This window comes from Phascolarctos cinereus, unplaced genomic scaffold (genome assembly GCF_003287225.1).
Source record: "Phascolarctos cinereus isolate Bilbo 61053 unplaced genomic scaffold, phaCin_HiC Scaffold_9;HRSCAF=440, whole genome shotgun sequence".
NCBI lineage: Eukaryota > Metazoa > Chordata > Mammalia > Diprotodontia > Phascolarctidae > Phascolarctos > Phascolarctos cinereus.
In genome coordinates, this window is record NW_027556402.1 from 143,831,368 (window position 1) to 143,849,877 (window position 18,510).

At 38.1% G+C, this 18,510-nt stretch overlaps 1 protein-coding gene across 3 annotated transcripts in view; it reads right to left on the reverse strand.

The window, feature by feature from the left end:
- Positions 1-17,576, reverse strand: part of SPMAP2L (sperm microtubule associated protein 2 like) — a 64,527-nt gene extending 46,951 nt beyond the window's left edge. The window contains exons 1-2 of one of the 3 annotated variants that reach the window (XM_020975356.2): positions 17,333-17,576; positions 5,471-5,501 (exon numbers count right to left, since the gene is read on the reverse strand). In XM_020975356.2, the coding sequence (XP_020831015.1) occupies positions 5,471-5,501; positions 17,333-17,396 (95 nt within the window). In that variant the 5' untranslated portion in view covers positions 17,397-17,576. Of the gene's footprint in view, positions 1-5,470; positions 5,505-17,332 lie in introns of those variants that run through there. The other 2 variants (XM_020975357.2, XM_020975359.2) reach the window with 2 other exon arrangements.
- Between the last annotated feature and the right edge of the window lie 934 nt (positions 17,577-18,510).

Sequence of the window (18,510 nt, forward strand, 5' to 3'; positions counted from 1 at the left end):
TATCTCCTTCTGCACTCCGAGTCCTCTCTTGTCAGGAGATAGGTAGCGGTTTTATCTTTGGCCCTCTGGAATCATGTTTGGGCATTAAACTGAACAGAGCTCTTAAGTCCTTTAAGGCTATTTGTCTTTACAATGTTGTTGTCGTTGTTATTATACAAACGGTTGTCCTGACTGTTTGCTTCACTCTGCATCAGTTCATACATGTCTGACTAGATGTCTTTGAACCATTCATTTCATTATTTCTTATAGCATTAGAGTATTCATTTATATTCATATACCATAATTTGTTCAACCATTCCCTATTTAATACTTACCTCCTCAGCTTCCAGTTCTTTGCCACCACAAAAAGAACTATAAATAATACTATAAATAAACTGAGTAGTTTATGGAGACTACTTATAAACACTTAACTGTGTTAGATGGTTCATAGTTCACTAATCCTGACAACAAAAGACTCCAATAAACCCTGACCATTCAGAAATAGTCTTGCTAGTATGGGTCTGAGTTGTACTAATAGAGCTATCAATTCAATTGATTTAATAACAAAGCAGGGGGGCAGCTAGGTGGAGCAGTGGATAGAGTTCTGACCTTGGAGTCAGGAGGACCTGAGTTCAAATCCAGCCTCAGACACTTGACACTAGCTGTGTGATCCTAGGCAAGTTACTTAATCTTGATTGCCTCACCCAAAAAAACCCAAAACAAAACACTAAAACCCAAAGCAGGGATATTGTCTCCAGAAGGCCCCAGTTAAAATGCACACTTTTTTTGTCTGGTGAGATAAACCTTTTAGCCTTTCTCATGAACATAATAAGGTAGATTTAGTCATACATTAGATAGACCACCTCTTGGATATTAAAGGAATGGCTGCAGGACAGTTAAATTTCACCAGAACTGGAGCAGGGCAATGTGGATGACCGGGCAAAACGCTGGAGTGTGACAGAATCACACATTTAGAGCTGAGAGGATTCTTATCGGTCATTTGGTTCAAGCTCTTCATTTTACAGAAGAACCAAGGTCCAAAGAGGTCAAAGGACTTGCCAGAGGTCACACTAAAACAGCAGCAGGGAGATGATGGTGATAATAACTAGAACTTATACAGAGCTTTAAGGTCTGCAAAGTGCTTTATAAATATTATCTAGTTTTATCTTCACAACAATCCCAGGAGGTAGGTGCTATTATTATGCCCATTTTGTAGATGAAGAAACTGAGGCAGACAGGGGTTAAGTTCTTTGCCCAGCATCACATAGCTGCTTGAGGTTATTGGTATTTGAGATTGGATTTGAACTCATGTCTTCGTGACTCTAGGTCCACGGTTCTATCTAGGCCACCTGGCTGAATATGCCTGCACATAATACCACTGTGCCAATCCCAATGCCTCATGTATATTGGGACCCTATTGCTCTTTAAAGAGAGTACCTCAAGGAGAATCAGGTAAGAAACTAGTTTATGAAAAAAAAAGTTGGCTACATACTAATCTTTTCTTTAAAACAAATTATTTATTTTACAAGCATTTCTTATCTTTCCCTCTACTATGTTCCCCCAAATTGAACAACAAAAAAAGAAAATTCATAATTACTATGCATAGTCCAGCAAAACAAATTCCCAGATAAGCTATCCAAAAAAAGCCATACTAATCTTTTGAATTCAATTCAGTTATGTTGGCATTTTTTTACCCTTGAGTCAAAGTTTCCCCCTCTCTAGGTGACTTTTCTTAAAGTATCAGAATATTTTTTTTTTAATTTTGAAGTAAAAAGGGTATCATTTTAAAATATATGAAATAAAATGTTGTAGTTTTACACAGTCTCATAATTTATCACAAAAGATGCTTAAACTAAGTTATTTCTGTTTGAAGTCATCTCATTAATGTCTGTTTAGCTTTTTTGCAGAGGCTTAATTAATGTCTTTCCTCTCCTCACTCACTGATCATGCATTGTCAGCCCAGCTACATCTTCAGGCTGGGTATAATAAAGATCATCGTCTGGAACATTCGCTTGCTTGCTTTCTCCTAGTAATTGCATTACCTCACAAGGCTTTTTTTTTTAACTTTTATTTTTTTTTAATTTATCCATCATCCCTTGGGGGTGGGGCAGGGGGGGGAACAGCCTACTGAAAGGTTTTTCTTCTTGTGCACAGATTACGAAATTACAAATACATGACCCTGATCTTTTGAAGAAGCTTAGCCTTTTATTCTTTATCTAAGCTGGGAGAATATCTGAAATCCTTAGCCTTGCTGCAGACTAATGATTGCATGGTATATAGCAGCAGCATTTGGGGCAATTTCCAGGTTCAAAGGGGTGGGGCAATCAAAGGAATTCTCTCATTCAGTCAGAATGTTCTTCCTCACTCACCAGCCCCTCAGTACTCACATTTTTTTTCACAACATGTTTGGTACACTGAACACATACAGGCCAAAGTGAGGCTCTTGAGAGGTAGAAAATGGAAAAAGTGAGCTGTTTCTCACAAAATCAGATCTAGACAGAATCACAACATCTCCAAGTTGGAAAGGAGTTTATAAGTCATCTCATCCAACCAATAACTGAACAGAACTCCCATCTACAAAATCCCTACAACAAATGGTCGTCCATCTTCCACTTGAAAACTTTCAGTGATGTGGCCTATTCCAGTTCTAATTATTAAGAAACAATCAGCTTAGAAGATCATAAAGTAGAGGGAAACACCTGCATTTGGAAAGTAAAAGTGTAGAAAGGCTAGCAGCAATGACACAGTAGCATGAAACTTCAGCTTTGGCAGACATGGACTCCCTCATCTCCTTATAGAAATGAGCAGGGTATGGTCTTAGAGTACCCACCAAGTCTGAGAGGCCAAGAGTCCATATGAATGAGACTTTTTATGCCCTTAGATGGCCAGAAAGCTGCAGCAAGGGACAAAGGAGTCAGTCAGGTCTCAGAGAGAGCTTTGTCATCCTTTAGAGAAAAGTGATCCCTGTAACAGTAGAAGGGAAGGGGGCAGGTATAGGGAAACCCTGATAGATACCAGGCAACAGCTGCTCACTAAGTAGCTCATTCAGCTCTAATTGTTAGGAATTCTTCCCTTATATTGGGTCAAAATCTACTCATCTTGTAATTCCTAGCCAATTGTTCCTAGATCTACCCTCTGCAGTCACAAAGACAAGATCTAATTTCTCTTCCATGTCACATACTCTCAAATATTTAAAGATAACTATAATGTAATTTCTAATTCTTCTCTTTAGGCTAAACAACCCTCATTCCTTCAGTTATCAAATTTACAAATGACTTCTATGGTTCCTTCCAGTTCTAGGATTCTATGTATCAATGAGTTTCAAACATAGAACAGTTGTGAGTCTCTAACCATCTTGGACACTTCACTCTGGACATCTTTTGGCTGGTCGATGTCCCTTTTATAATTTAGCGCCAAGAACTGAATGTAACATTCCTGAAGTAGCTTGATTGCTATATAGTACAGCGAAGTTATCATGTTCTTGTCTAGAATATACTTCCACTAATACAACTTAATATTGCATCTCTTAAAAACTCTGTTTTATTAAAAAAAAGTTTTATTAAAAACAACATTAAACTCAATGCAAACAAGTAAACCTAGTAACTATTTAGAAAGTATTGAATTTTTGGCAGCCACATGACTTGAAGTCATCCAGATGGCACAGTGGATAGGGCACCAAGCCTGGAGTCAGGAAGAGCTGAGTTCAAATCTGGCCTCAGCTATTTACTAGCTGTGTGACTCTGGGACAGTCACTTAACTTCTATCCGCCATAGTTTTCTCAACCGTAAAATGAGGATAATAATATCATCTACCTCACAAGGTTTTTGTGAGGATCAAATGAGACAATATTTGTAAAGTATTTAGCACTATACCTAGCACATAGTAGGTATTAATGAATCTTTGTTTCCTTCCTTCCCTTTCAACCAGATCAGCCCTAGAATGTAGACTTGGGAGAGACCTTAGAAATCAACAAGTCCAGCCCCTTCCTCTTACAGACAATGAAACTGAGAAATTGAATTAATCACCCATAATTACACAGAGTAACATAGACTTTTTATACGTTATTGTCTAACCATACTTCTCCCATATAATGACATTCTATTATTGTGCTATTTTTTGATAGTGTCCAACTCTTTGTGACTCCATTTGGGTTTTTCTTGGCAAAAATACTGGAGTAGTTTGCCATTTCCTTCTCTAGCTCATTTTACAGATAAGGAAATTGAGGCAAACAGGGTTAAGTGACTTGCCCAGGGTCACAAAGCTGGTAAGTGTCTGAGGACAGATTTGAACTTCTGACTCCAAACTGAGTGCTCTATCTACTGCACCACCTAGCTGTCTCCAATGATGTACAACTGACTTTTAAAATGTATGTGCAGGAATTTACAATTGCATCTACTAACTTCTATCCTGGTAGATTCCGCCCACTTTTCTAGTCTGTTACACTTTGGGTTTTGGGGTTTTTTTTGGGGGGGGGTTGATAGGTCCAACTATAACTTTGAGTTTTACATCAACCAAAAATTGGATCAGCATGCCATATATGTCCAAGTCACTGATATAAACACTGGGCAGAGCAAGGTTTGAACAGAGTTCTGTGGCATGTCATTAAAACCTCTCTTTGAGTTTTGACATCAATTCATTAATCGGTATTCTCTGGATTTATCTGTTCCCCCAGCTATGGAACCAACCAACCTTGCTGTCATTCTACATGTGTCCCTCTCGCCCACAAGAATATCAAGGGGACTTTTGTCAAATGCCTTGCTGAATCAAGTCAAGCATTTGTCGGATGCTTCACTTTAAAGTGAAACTTCTTGCAGGTGTGTGGGTAGTTAGTCTGCCCTCACTACCATCTGGCTCCTTCTTACCTCTACAGCCTTCTTACCTTTTGTTTCCCTCCACACATTCTCTGATCCAGCTACTTATCGTTCCTCAGACACTCTATGTCTTAACTCAGTGCCTTCATTCAGGCTGCCCTCACTGCCTGGAATGCTTCACCTTCATTCCTACATGTGCCTCTTAGTCTGCCTGGCTTCCTCCAAGACCCAACTCCAACATCACCTCCTTCCAGGCTCTTCCAAGTCCCCCCGTTGCTAGTGCCTTCCTCCCAGAGATGATAATGTTCCATCTACTCTCCATGTAACTTGTAGGTACTGAGTTATTTACCAGGTGTCTTCCTCATTAGAATGTGAGCTCTTTGGGGGTAGGGGCTGTCTTTTCTTTTCTTTGTATCCCTACACACACAGCACAGTTCCTGGCACAGAGGAAGTACTTAATTTATAAATGTTTATTAACTGATGATCTCTCAACCAGTCTGTGATCTGTCTCAGAAACTCACTGGTCATTCCTTTCATCTTTCTGGCAGTTTCTAAGATAAAACTCCCAGGGTCCACTAACTTGACTGCTCCAAATGCCCTGGCTTGAATTAAGTTATCCTCTTTCCCTGCCTCCTCCTGGAAAGCATCAGTCAGAGTAGTTGGTACATCTGTGGCCTTACCTTGTCTCTGTTTTTGCAGTAGAATAAAAGACTGTGAAAGAAAATGGAAAAGGAAAACTTTAGTTTAAAAATCATGATAACATTGGTGTTCTATGCATTATGGTTTAAAAAAATTTTTTTTTTACTTTTAATTTATGGAATACAACAAGCATTTCTATAACATAATACAATTAAAAAGATGGTTGCAAATGAAACAATAAATCTACTACATACAACTTGTTATTCTTTTCAAACAAAATTACCATGTAAATTTTTTTTCCTTCCTCCTCTCCCCACCCTAGAGATAGCTACCATTAGACACAAATAGGTATATGTATATATATATACATATATATACACACATATATATACATATTTTACATATATATATATATATATATATATATATATATAAAATCATTCTATACACACTTCTATTTATCAGTTCTTCTTTGGAGGCAGTGGCTTGTTTTTTTGTTTTTTGCAATTGGGGTTAAGTGACTTGGCCAAGGTCACACAGCTATTACATGTCAAGTGTCTGAGGCTAGATTTGAACTTCTCCAGGTCCTCTTAACTCCAGGGCCAGTGCTCTATCCACTGCACCACCTACCTGTACTAGATGGTGTCTTTCTTCATATGTCCTTTACAGTTAAATTTGGATATTTATAATAGTCAAAATAACTTATCCACTTAAAGTTGTTCTTAATACAACATTAGTGTTACTGTATACACTGTTCTCTTGGCTCTGCTCATTTCATTCTTCATTAGTTTGAGTCTTCCCATGTTTTTCTAAGATCATTGAGCTCATCATTTCTTATAGCATAGGAATATTTCATCACGATCACAACCACAACTTGTTCAGCCATTCCCCAATTGTTGGGCACACCTACAATTTCCAGTTTTTTGCCCCCATATAGGTTCTTTTCCATTTTCCCTAATTATCTTTGGAAATAGATGAAGTAATAGTATTGCTGCGTATAAGTAGTTTAATAACTCTTTTGGCATAATTCCAGATTGCTCTCCAAAATGGTTGGATTAGTTCACAATTCCACCAACAATGAGTTACATTTTATAATAATTATGCAACCTTTATAAAATAACTGACAGATAGATATAGATAATAAGTCACTCATCTAGGTAATATTATATAAAAAATAATCATCACATTTTCATTGTAGCAAGTCACTCACAAATTGCAGCTAGTTGATTTTGTTGTTAAGATAACATTGATTTTTTTTCCCCATTCATTTGTTACAAATTGAGGATTGTGATTTAAAATTTGGATGGTAACTTTGAATAATGTTTTTATTGCATTGTACATGAGTATAGTAACAGGAATAATAGTCATCTACCTTAAACAATATTCTATAAATAAAGGGGCCCAATTTTACAAAGGAAGTAGGAAAAATAAAATTCTAATTCAACCACTTAAGTTCCATTCTTACAATTATAACATGTCTTCAATAGTTATCAAAGAAAATTGTAGTACAATTTGTACTTTGCCCAACATTTCTCCTTAATAGTCCCATGATGTTTTTTCTCCCTGTCATATCTACCTGAAACCAAGACTGCTCAGAACAATGTTCCTCGTCCATAGTTAATATAATAATTTTAAGTAACAAAAAGGGGGAAAGTTTTTCTTTGAACCATAGTAATCAAAAGCTGAAGTGAGCATATGTAAACAAGTAGATTCAAGTCCTGAGTGGATAAAGTGTTTCTTCTCTATCATTATCAGCTTTTACTACTACATGCAAGAATTCCCATGCAGTTTCTATTTTTAAAAAAATGCATAGAATAAATAAGAATCTAGACCAAAGGTGAGGATTAGGAGACCAGACAAATGCTGAAAAACAGATAATGGTATTTTCTGGGTAAAGGTTAGGTCATGCCTGTCTCTTCAGTTATTAAGAAGAAAGACACAAGTCTGACATCATTTAATGTCTATAAATAGATTGTGGTTTTACTGCTAAAGCTCTAGTAAGAATTAATAGAATTCCTTCTGCCTCCAATTGCCTACAATCCCTTTGTAATGTGGCAGCTTTGAGGCATCTGGGTGGCACGGTGAATAAAGTGCCAAGCTTAAAGTCAGGAAGACCTTAGCTCAAATCTGGCCTCAGACACTTACTAGCTGTATGACAATGGGCAAGACACTTGCCCTCAGTTTCCTCAGCTGTGTGAAATGGTAATAATAACTGTAACTATCACAGGTTTGTCGGTGGAATCAAACGACTATTTGTAAAGTACCAAGCACGTAGTAGGCGCTATAAAAATGATTATTCTTTTCCTTCTCCTCCCCACCCCCTTTAAGACTGACATCCCTAAAATCCATCAGATAAATGTTATATGCATCTGGAATATTTCAGAAACCTAATTAAAACCCTAGATATTCAGATCTTTGCCATAACAAGCTTTTGTTAGTTCTGCCACATTATTATTTGCGGAGACAGATTCTCTAAGACATATTATTTTCTTTGGGAGATCCCAGGCAACTCTGAAAGCTTCATAATGACTTTTACTTCCTTAGGGGGTATCGTTACTTCTTCAGGATGATTACTTTAATTGATGTCAATAGATTCCATGCTTCACGTAGAGGTTGAAGACCAATATCACTATCAATACTAAGAAGTGATATCTTTAAAGAAACCTAGAATGCTACAAAACACAGAAGGAAACACAATTTCTGTCAGATAGGCTACTAATCAAGCTAAGGAAAAGGTAGGTGAATCTTATAAGTAAAAGGCAATTTTCTTAATTTTCCTGTTTCTTTTTAAAGGTGACTACATTTCTGGTTAGACATACTCAAATTCCATAACTGTGGGAAAGTTGAAAATAATAGGATGAGAAGATCTTATTTCTGTCAGTTTTTAGTCACCTAGTGAGTTGTGAAAGTTAGAGCATCTTTTCTCTGTATCGTGTTAATATAGCTACAAAGCTTATTTTCCATCCTAAAATGCAGAATTCTCATAGGTCAGAAAACAGCCAGTGAAAGTAAAAAAAAAAGTGAATATGACTAAAATTTTCACCCATTGCCTTTTTATATGATAATTTCCTTGGCTATATACTTTTTCCTCTTTGTTTTAGAGAATAGGCCTTTTAGATGCTATGCAAAGACATCTATTGTCAACTATCAGTGTCCAAAGCTGAAAAAAAAATCACTATAATTCATGAACTAGGATTCTGATTATACTTCTGTTCTGAAGGATAATCAATGATTTTAAATGAGACCAAGTTTGTTGACTGAAGGTTTCAAGCACTTGAAAGTCTTTGCTAGCCTATGGTGCTACTAAGGAAAATAAAAATCTTTAAAAATAAAACATACTTGTTGAAATTCATATATACTTTTAATTTTTTATAAACACTGATGGCATTAATCAAGATAGAATATAAAGTATAAAGGTTGACAGCAGATAGGTGAACAGAATTGTAAATTCCCAAATTTATTTATTGATCTTGTCTTTGATAATATCTTTCTGACAGCATATAGTTCATATTAACATATGCATTTCATGAGACAAATTTGTTTACAAAATTAAGAAAGTTTCAAAAATGATCATTCATTTACCTCAATGGAACAAATATTTTTAAAGGACTTCTATATATAAGGTTCTGTGCTATCCTCTAGGAATACAAAGATAAATATGAAATAGCCTCACTCTCAAGAAGCTTGAAATTTAATGGAGGGGAATGATGGTCAAAGAATATGAACAGGCAGTCTTCAAAGGAATAAATCCAAACCATCAACAGCCATATGAAAAAATGCTCCCAATGACTACAGAAATGGGGGATAAAAGGGACACCCATAACCTACTGGTGGAGTTTAGAATTGATATAGCTATTCTAGAAAGCAATGCGAAATTAGGCCCCCCAAATTACCAAACTTTATGTACTCTTTAACACAAGTGATACTTCTACTAGGCCTATATCCCAAAGAGATCAAAAAAAGAGGAAAAGGTACAACTGGTACCTCTGTGAGGTACAGAGCCATCCGAGCTCCCCACCCTCCATATTTGCAGTGCTCCAACTTAACTACAATGCAGGCAACAAGGCACAAAAACATTTATAGCAGCTATTTTTACAATGAGACAAAACTAGAAGCTAAGGGGCTGTCCTTCAATCATGGACTAACTGATCAAATTACGTTATATAAATGTAACAGAATACTATCGTGCTGTAACAAACAATGAAAGGATGCTTTCCATGAAACCTGGGAAGATTTTTGTGAACCTAATACAGAATGAAATGAACAGAAGTAGGATGACAATTTTTACAATAACAACAACACTATAAAAACCATTTTGAAATATTTTAAGAACTTTCATCAATATAATGACCAAGTACAATTCCAGAGAGGTGGATGGAAAGAGAGGTAATGAACTCAAAATGTAGAATAAAACATAACGATTTGGATGTGGACAAAGAAATTTTTTAGATGACTATGCATATTTCTCACAACATGTTTTTTAATCAAAAGGAGAGAGTAGGAGAAGCAGGAGGAAGAAAAAACAAATGTTTATTCATTGAAAATCAAATTAAAAAAAAAAAGAAACCTAATGGGAGAGATGGAAGGTCAAATATATAAATAAGTCTAATTTAAAGGAAAGTAAGATAAGGGCAAAGGAAGGATCCAGGCAAAATGTTATGCGAAATTTGGGGAGAAAGATCACCTTCAAATGAAAGGTTTAGTCGGAGAAGACTTGGTGGAGGAAAAGAAACCTGTGGTGGGCCTTGAAGGAAGGAAGAAACTTCATTAGATGGAGAGGGAGTGGTGGAATCCCTTCCAGTTATGGAGGAAGACATGATCAATAGCATAGAAACTGGAGAGGTAAGGAGAAGACTGGAAAAACAGAGGGCAGTCCAGTTTGACTAGACTGTAGGGTATATGAAAGAGATTCATTTAAGACAAACCTGTACAAGTAGGTTGGAGCCAGATTGTGGAGGACCTTAAATCCCAAGATAAAGAGTTTATATTTTGTTAAATAATGAGAAGGGAAGAGAATTCTGGGAAGATGGCAGAGTAGGTGAGCAAACTTTTGGCTCTCCAAATATATATGTGTGTGTGTGTGTGTGTGTGTATTTATAGATATCTATCTATGTGTAGATATGTATGTATGTAAGTATAAATATGTATGTGTATATATATGTATGTATAGGGGTGTGTGTGTGTGTGTGTGTGTGTGTGTGTGTGTGTATACATATATATCCACGCTTAATTGTAGGCTTCTTTAGGGTAGTGGGGGGAATGAGGGGGGAAAAATAAAGTAAAAAGTGCACAGCAGAGAACAAAAGAAAACCAACAAGGAAGCAAAGAAAAGCTGGGCAGCTTTGAAAACAATGTGTAGTATTTATTACATAGGTTTTCTTGAAATGAAAATTTATTGTTCTATAGTGAATCCTCTCTTATGGTCTGCTGTGTACATGGCAATGTTTCTTTTTTCTTCTCTAATTTTATATTTAAGTTTAAAATAAAACAATTACCAAAAAAAAATAATGAGGAGACACCAAAGGTTTTTGAGAAGTGTGGCATAATCTTAGCAGTGTGTTAGGAAGACTATTTGGGTAGGAGGGTGAAAGAAGATTTGGAAAGAGGACAGACTAGAAAAAGGAATACCAGAAAGGATACTGTTTGCAATAGGCTAGGTAAGAAGGATTTTGGATAATTGAGGTCATGGGAGAAGAAAAGACTACCAAGGTAGAGAGTACAGAGGGAAAATGGCAGTAGCAGTACAGAAAGAGTTAAATAATGCAGATACTGCAAGATTTAGCAACTGCTGAAGAAAAGGGAAGGGTCAAAGATTTACTGTGAAGTCCGGTCTATGAGACGAGGAAGACGGCAGTACCACTAGCAGAAATAGATAAATCATAGGAAGGATCACATTTAGGATAGAACCATGTCTATAAAATAGGTTATACTAGATGGCTTCCAAAGTCCTTTCCAACTCTCCGTCTATGATAATAGAATCAAAGAAATTATACCTTGGATGGTGTAGAAATCATCCAGGCTAATCTCATCATTTTATAGACATGGAAATTGAGACCTAGAGGAGTTAAGTGACTTACCCAAGGTCATACAGGTTGTGAGCAGCAAAGCCAAGATTAAGTCCTCTAACTCCAGATACATTGTTCTAGGATAAATTCATTTTTAAACCTGTAGGTTTGAGGTGCTATTAGGAATATATCCATCAGACATTTAGAAAGAATGAACTGGAGGTCTGGAAGGAAGGTTGAATATAGATTAGTGATTCTTCTACATAGAGGTGATAAGAGGTGATCATTGAAATCTTGGGGTAGTAGATAAGATAACCAAAGAAAAGAGTTTAAAGGAGATAAAAGGGCCTAGTATTGAACCTTGAGTAAGATATTTAGTAATTTGGAAGAGAAGCAGCCAGTAAAAGAAAGAGGGGCGTCCAGAGAGATAGAGCACTACAGTACAAAAGTACCAATGGGGTGCTTATGCCTTGTCCCCAGCCCTAGGACCGTATGTCTCCCCAGCCCAAAGACTGTATCTCTGGCGATAACTCATGAGTGGGCCCCAGTGAGGCGAACTGTCTCTCCCTATTACAAAAACAAGCTGACCTCTGTAGAATTTCCCTCGTATCAACAGGACTATCTTGTACCAGCAGAACTATCATGTACTGATTGCCACAGTTATTGTATAGAATCCAGACATCAAGCCATAGATGTCAACTCTCAAGGCTATCTTGTTACAGACAGATGTAGAGATGTACAGACCCCTTAGAAGCCCCTCCCCACCCCTGGCCATGCTAGTAGCGAATGACATCTGTGCCCAACGTACAGAAACTGTATATTCACCACCCAATTAGCATACTTGCTACACAATTCACTGTACCTTTACTATATAAGCTTTAGCATGACTCCTGCTAGATTTTAAGTTCCCTAAAGGAGATCTGCGTGCCTTTATTAGTGTTATAATAAACTTTTTGCCACCTGCCTGGAAGACTGCTTGAGTCTGTGAATTCTTTCCAGACAACTCAGCCTGTACCTTGGTATTTTGGGGTCCCTATACCCCTAAGTCACATCAGTACCATGTTATGGCAGCCAAGGAAAGTAAAGATATTACAAAGAAAGGGGTGCTCCACAGTGCTAAACACCACAGAGAGGTTCAAGGATGATGAGGAAACAACTGGATTTAGGAATATGGAGGTAATTAATGACCTTGGAGAGAGCTCTTCGGTACAGTAGTGGGGATAGAAGCAAAATTGCATAAGATTGAGAAGTGAGTAGGTGACGGAAAGTAGAAGAGGCAAGTGCAGACTATTCTTTCTAAGCATTCAACAGTGGGCTAAGGAGAGAAACGGAATGATAGTTTAATGGGATGGCACAGCCACCACTAGAGTTTGTTTTTAACACTTTTTGTTTGTCTTTTTGTTTTCTTCTTAGTATGTTTCTATTGTGAGGGGGAGGATCCAGAAGGAAGAGAAAGACTCAGAGAAGTGATGAAATAATGGAACAAGGCTACAGAAGAGACTGAGAGAACAGGTTAGCTTCATTGAGAATGACCACCTCCTCCTCTGAGACTGAAAGGAAGAAAAAAGGATTAGAGAGGTGGAATTAAGAGAGCTTATTGACAATGACCTCAATCTTTTTGGTCAAATAGGAGACAAGGTAATTTGTTGAGAGGTATATGGGTGTGAACTTGGGGGTTAGGAAGAGAAGGTTTTAAACAGTGCTGGGAGAGTGTGAAAAAGAGTACATAAGAGATTAGTGGGGGGAATAAAAGTTTCCATGCTTCAGACAGGGCCCAGAGATTAGAAAGCAGACATTTGCAGCTAACAGTGAGCAGTAAGCACAATTTTGTGGTTTCCTCCAGGTATCAGCAGCAGCCATGGAGGAAAGTAGAAGTTAGCCAGGACTGAGGGTTAACAGGGCTGAAAAGGTGGAAGGTCAAGGAAAAAAGGGACTGAAGGGTGAAGGAAGCAAGGGAACTCTATTGATTTAGCTGACCATAGGGTAAAGACTGGGCAGAGAGGAAAGTGAAACCAGAACAGGATTATGACAGATTTGAAGAAAGGAGGAAAATCAAGAACCTTCCTATGCCAAAATCAGTAGCCATTATGTAAAATATTTTTCAAACTGAAACCCCAATAAAGTGACCCTTGGCTGCTAAGAATTCCAGTAAAAAAAATTTTTTTTAATTTCCAGTCAACTAAGCAACCAGAAAAAATTTAAATATACACTAAGATATTTTTACATTGGATATTTAATAGCACATATTTCTATTAAAAGTGGCTATCTTAGCCATAAAACACTAAAATAATTTCTTGAAAACTTGTGTTATGTAAAATGCCAATCAAGCTTGATTACTATACTACAAATAGGCTGTTATGTGGGTTCCCACTCTGCCATTTGGTTGAGAAGGTTGCCATCTACTGGAATAACAGAGACTGAACACTCACCCCGACTATTTAAGACTTCAAATTATATGAGTAATACTAATAATAATACTAATACTACTTATGTCGTAGCATAATTTCTTCCTTTAAAAAGTAATTCAAAAGAAACATAAAATCAGCAGATTTAGAGAATCCACCCCAAATGTTCACATGGACTATTTGTGCCCAACCACTAGTAGAGCATTTCAAGTTTGTATGGGTCTGATCAGCCACAGGCGGACATGCTGTAACTTGACTCTAACATAGTGATGTCATTTTGGACCTCTTCAGGAACAAAGGACAACAACCACTAATGGAACCAGCAAAGGGAAACTGTGATAGCAACTAAGCACTATAGAGCCCCATAACTACTTGGTCACTGATCAAGTTACTCTAAACTTTAAAGTCTAAAGATACAGCTGTGATATAAATTAGTCTTGTCACATTATTCAAGGAGCTATGACAGGAACTACCTAAGCGATCCTTATTATTTCATTGCTTACCTTTTTTTTTTAGAAAAAAGGTTTTAAATAAAGAAAAATGTTTACCCCTACCCTACTAATCCCCAACTGTTATTTCTTAACCCCCCTTTTCATTTTGATACATTAAAATGACAATAATAATTTTAAAGGGTACTATACCTGACATAAGAATTATCCTTAAGGAAAGGTAAAATAAATTTTGTCTTTCACTGCTCTTGTCCACTGGTACCTTCATTCCCCCCTTTCCCCAATGCATAAACACACACACACACACACACACACACACACACTCTTTCAGAAGGTCCATAACACACTAGACAGTTGTTGGAAAAGTATGAAATTAAGGAGAAGGTAGCTCCACTAAATGGTGTTTAAAATACTTATAGGGGTCATATATATATATATACATATATATATATACATATATATATATACATATATATACATATATATATATGTATATATATGTATATATATATACATATATATATACATATATATGTATATATATGTATATATATATACATATATATACATATATATACATATATATATACATATATATATATATATAAACTAAAAGATTGAATTGTCCCTTCCACACCCTTCCCCTATTCAATTTGATTTATTCAATAAAAGCACTTATCAAATGCCTACCATGTGCCAAGTTGCACTAAAGAAGCTGCCCTTACGTATTTTCCCCTTCAAGAATGTCCCAATGTTCATTATAATCTTATTTCACATGTATAACAACCAAAAATCATGGTTAAAGTATTATGCTAGCTGTCACTGTAGGAGATATTATAAAAATTAAATAAAGCACTATACTTGTTCTTAAGGAACTCCAATTAGATACTTTAACCAATTTCACAGTATGCTCTGTTTCAGTTCTTTATAGTATTTTCCACAAATCTTTCCTAAAAGAGTGGTGATGGGGAAATACACTTCTTGAATGTTTAAAGATCTGTCACATCATGGGTGTGGGGACTCCCTCCACAGATGTAGATGGCAACCCTTCTGTAACTTAATGGTCTTCCCTGTTGCCGCTGAAAAATTCATTGCCCTGCAGCCAAACTAGAGATGAGTTTCTCTGAACTTAGCTGGGCTAGTCCTCAGACAACTGACAAGTATGTTGACCTGTATTTGAGGCCTTTCCGAGTTGCCGTGCTTGCCTTCTACTTAGCATAACCTCAAGAATCCAGAATCATTTCCACCTCATGATTGCCAAGGAAGGCTTTAGTATAGGTACAAAATAAAGACACAATGCACTTGAATGACATCAAATTCCACTTGCCTCATTCTCTTGCTCATAATAACTCATACACTAATTGTCCATACTACTCACTTAAGTGTATTTTATATGCATATTATATGTATGTATATATTCATTTTATATGAATATGTAGTTTTATATGTATATGTCTTTGCTCTCCCACTAGATTGTAAGATCCTGAAAGGGAGAAATCTGATCTCAAAGACAGCATGGTACAATGCAAACAGGTTTGCAACTTACCACCTGTGTGACCCGGGCAAGTAATTTAATCCCTGTACTGGAGTTTCCTCCCCTATTAAATAAGGAACTTGAGCTAGATGAGGTCCTTTCCTGGTCTAAATCTCTGATCCTGTTTCTTTATATTACAATACCCAAGCATAGTATATTTTATGTAGGAGATACTCAATACATTTGTCAACTGATCTCTCACCCCAGTCCATACTTTTGTAAATGGGGTTGATACTATTCACACAGTCAGTAGACCATCTACCATATATATTTTAATAGTAGTAGGATTTGTACTGTCCAGATAACATTCTCTTAACTGAATGTCCTTCACCTTTAGCTTACCATCCTCTCCATCTCCTCACTTAAAAACAGAAATTTAAGGTGCATTACTCCTTTCATTGCAGAGGTGAGAGGCTACGAGTGTGAAAGATGGCATGTACTGTTGCTATGCTGGTTGGTTTTACTGTTCTTTTTTTCTTTTTTAATTTTATAAGGGGAGAGAGATACAAATGTGACAAAAAATAAAAGGCATAAATTAAAAATTACAATTAAGAAGTTCAAGGTGCAAACAGAGCAAGCTAACTAACTAGTTGGACTATATCAGGATTGAAGTCACATCCTCTAGCAATTACTCCAAACAAGTTTTCAGTACAGTTGTTTTTCAGTCCTGACTGACACTTTGTGACCCCATTTGGGTTTTTTCTGTTTTTTGGGCAAACATACTGGAGTGGGTTTAGCCAGCCATAAAACTGGGCCTAGGTAAGGAAATGGATTGGAAGTAACCCCTTAACTAATAAAAGGTGAAATTGCAGAAATCTTGTAACATAACCTCCAGAGAGACTGTTAACACAGGAGAAACAAGGCTGGAGGAAATGAGTAAAAGACTGAAATGTATCTGTCCTAACAACAGGTTAGCTTTTTTAGTCAGCAGTAAGTCAGTTCTCAGGGCAGCTAAGTGGATAGAGCACCGGCCCTGGAGTCAGGAGGACCTGAGTCGAAATCCAGCCTCAGACACGTAACACTTGCTAGCTAGCTGTGTGGCTCTGGGCAAGTCACTTAACCCTAATTGCCTCACCAAAAAGAAAGGGGAAAACTATTTGAAAAAGCCATTGACCAATAAGTCAGTTCGCAAGGCTGGGAATGGGAGGGGGGAGGAGGGAATCAGCTTCCACACCAGTGTCTCAATTTTCCAGTGTGCTTAATTGGAGTTCCTGAAGCAGACTTTAAGACCTGGAAGGCCACTTAGTCCAGTTTTATATGATCTTCCGAAGGGTTAAGTAACAGGGCTAGACTGGAACTGCAGTCCTCCCTACATCCTGCGCTTTTCCCACTCCCCCACGCCACGCCTCGTAGTAAGTACTCTATTTGCTAAATACCTCTAAATGCCGCCCTGGGGTCTCGGGGAAGTTTTTGATGGGGGACGGCCCCACTCCACCCCCACACGCAGCCACCTCGGTCCCCTCGCCGCCCCTCCCACGCCGCCCCCCGCAGGGGCTCCCGAGCCTCGTACCACTGCTCGCAGGTCTAGCCTTATAAGACGCCCAGAAGCGCTCTACCTGACATGCGTATTCCATGCATGCCCAGAGGTTCCGGCCGTCCCGAGGCGCTCTTTTGGGCCGCGGAGTGCGGCAGCCGCTCTTTCTGCCCGGCGGCAGCAGTGGGTGCGTGCAGATGATGTGGCTGGCGCTGTTTCCCAAGCCCCGGCTCGCGCTCTCCTTGGTGCTGCTGTTGTCAGGTTGCCAAGGGGACCCTCACGTGTGCGCGTGCGCTCGGCCTCTACCCCTCCCCCACCACCCCACGCTAGGCTCGCTCCGCCCCCGGGACTTCTTTTCACTAGGGACTTCTTTCCACCGATGGAGCCTGAGTTCCCGGCGTAAGGGGAGAGCAATAGAGGCCGGCAACCTTTTCTGATGCCGATTGTTGCTATGGGGGCCCTGGGGCCAGATACTGCCCATCATCTGGGGAGACTTCAGTAGTAACAGGGTGGCGGTTTCGCTGTTGTCTAGTCTTAGAAATACCTTTACTACCACCCCCACAATCATAGGCTAATGGCTAACGTTTATACAGCACTTTAAGGTTTGCCAAGCACTTTACATATCTGTAAGGTAGGTGCCATTATTATCCCCATTTTACAGATGAGAACACTGAGGCTAATGAAGGTCAAGTGATTTGCCCAGGGTTAGTCACTACTACTACTAAGTGGCTGAGGAAGAATTTGAATTCAGGTCTTCTGACTCGAGTTCAGTATTCCATTAACGACTACACCAACTAGCTTCCAGGATCTGATGTATCTGCATTAGCTTAGAGCTGGAAAGGACCTCGGAAGTTAGCTAAACTCATTCCCCTTCATTTTACAGCTAAGGAAAATGAATGATTTGCCTAAGTTCATGCAAGTAATATGCATCAGAGGCAGGCTTTGAACCCAGGTTCTGTGATTACAGAGCTCTTTCTAGTATGCTATATTACCAAGGTTGGCTCCTATCATAGGATTACAGCTGCTAAGGATTTTGGTACTCAACTAGGGGAAAGTGTGATATATCAACCAATCAACAAACATTAATTAACTTCTGGCAAGGCGCTAAGCCTTAGGGACAATACAAAGACAAAAATATGCAACAATCATTGTTCTCATGGAGCTTATTTTTGTGGGGGGGGATGTTTGAGGGGACAGGGGGAATGACACCATAT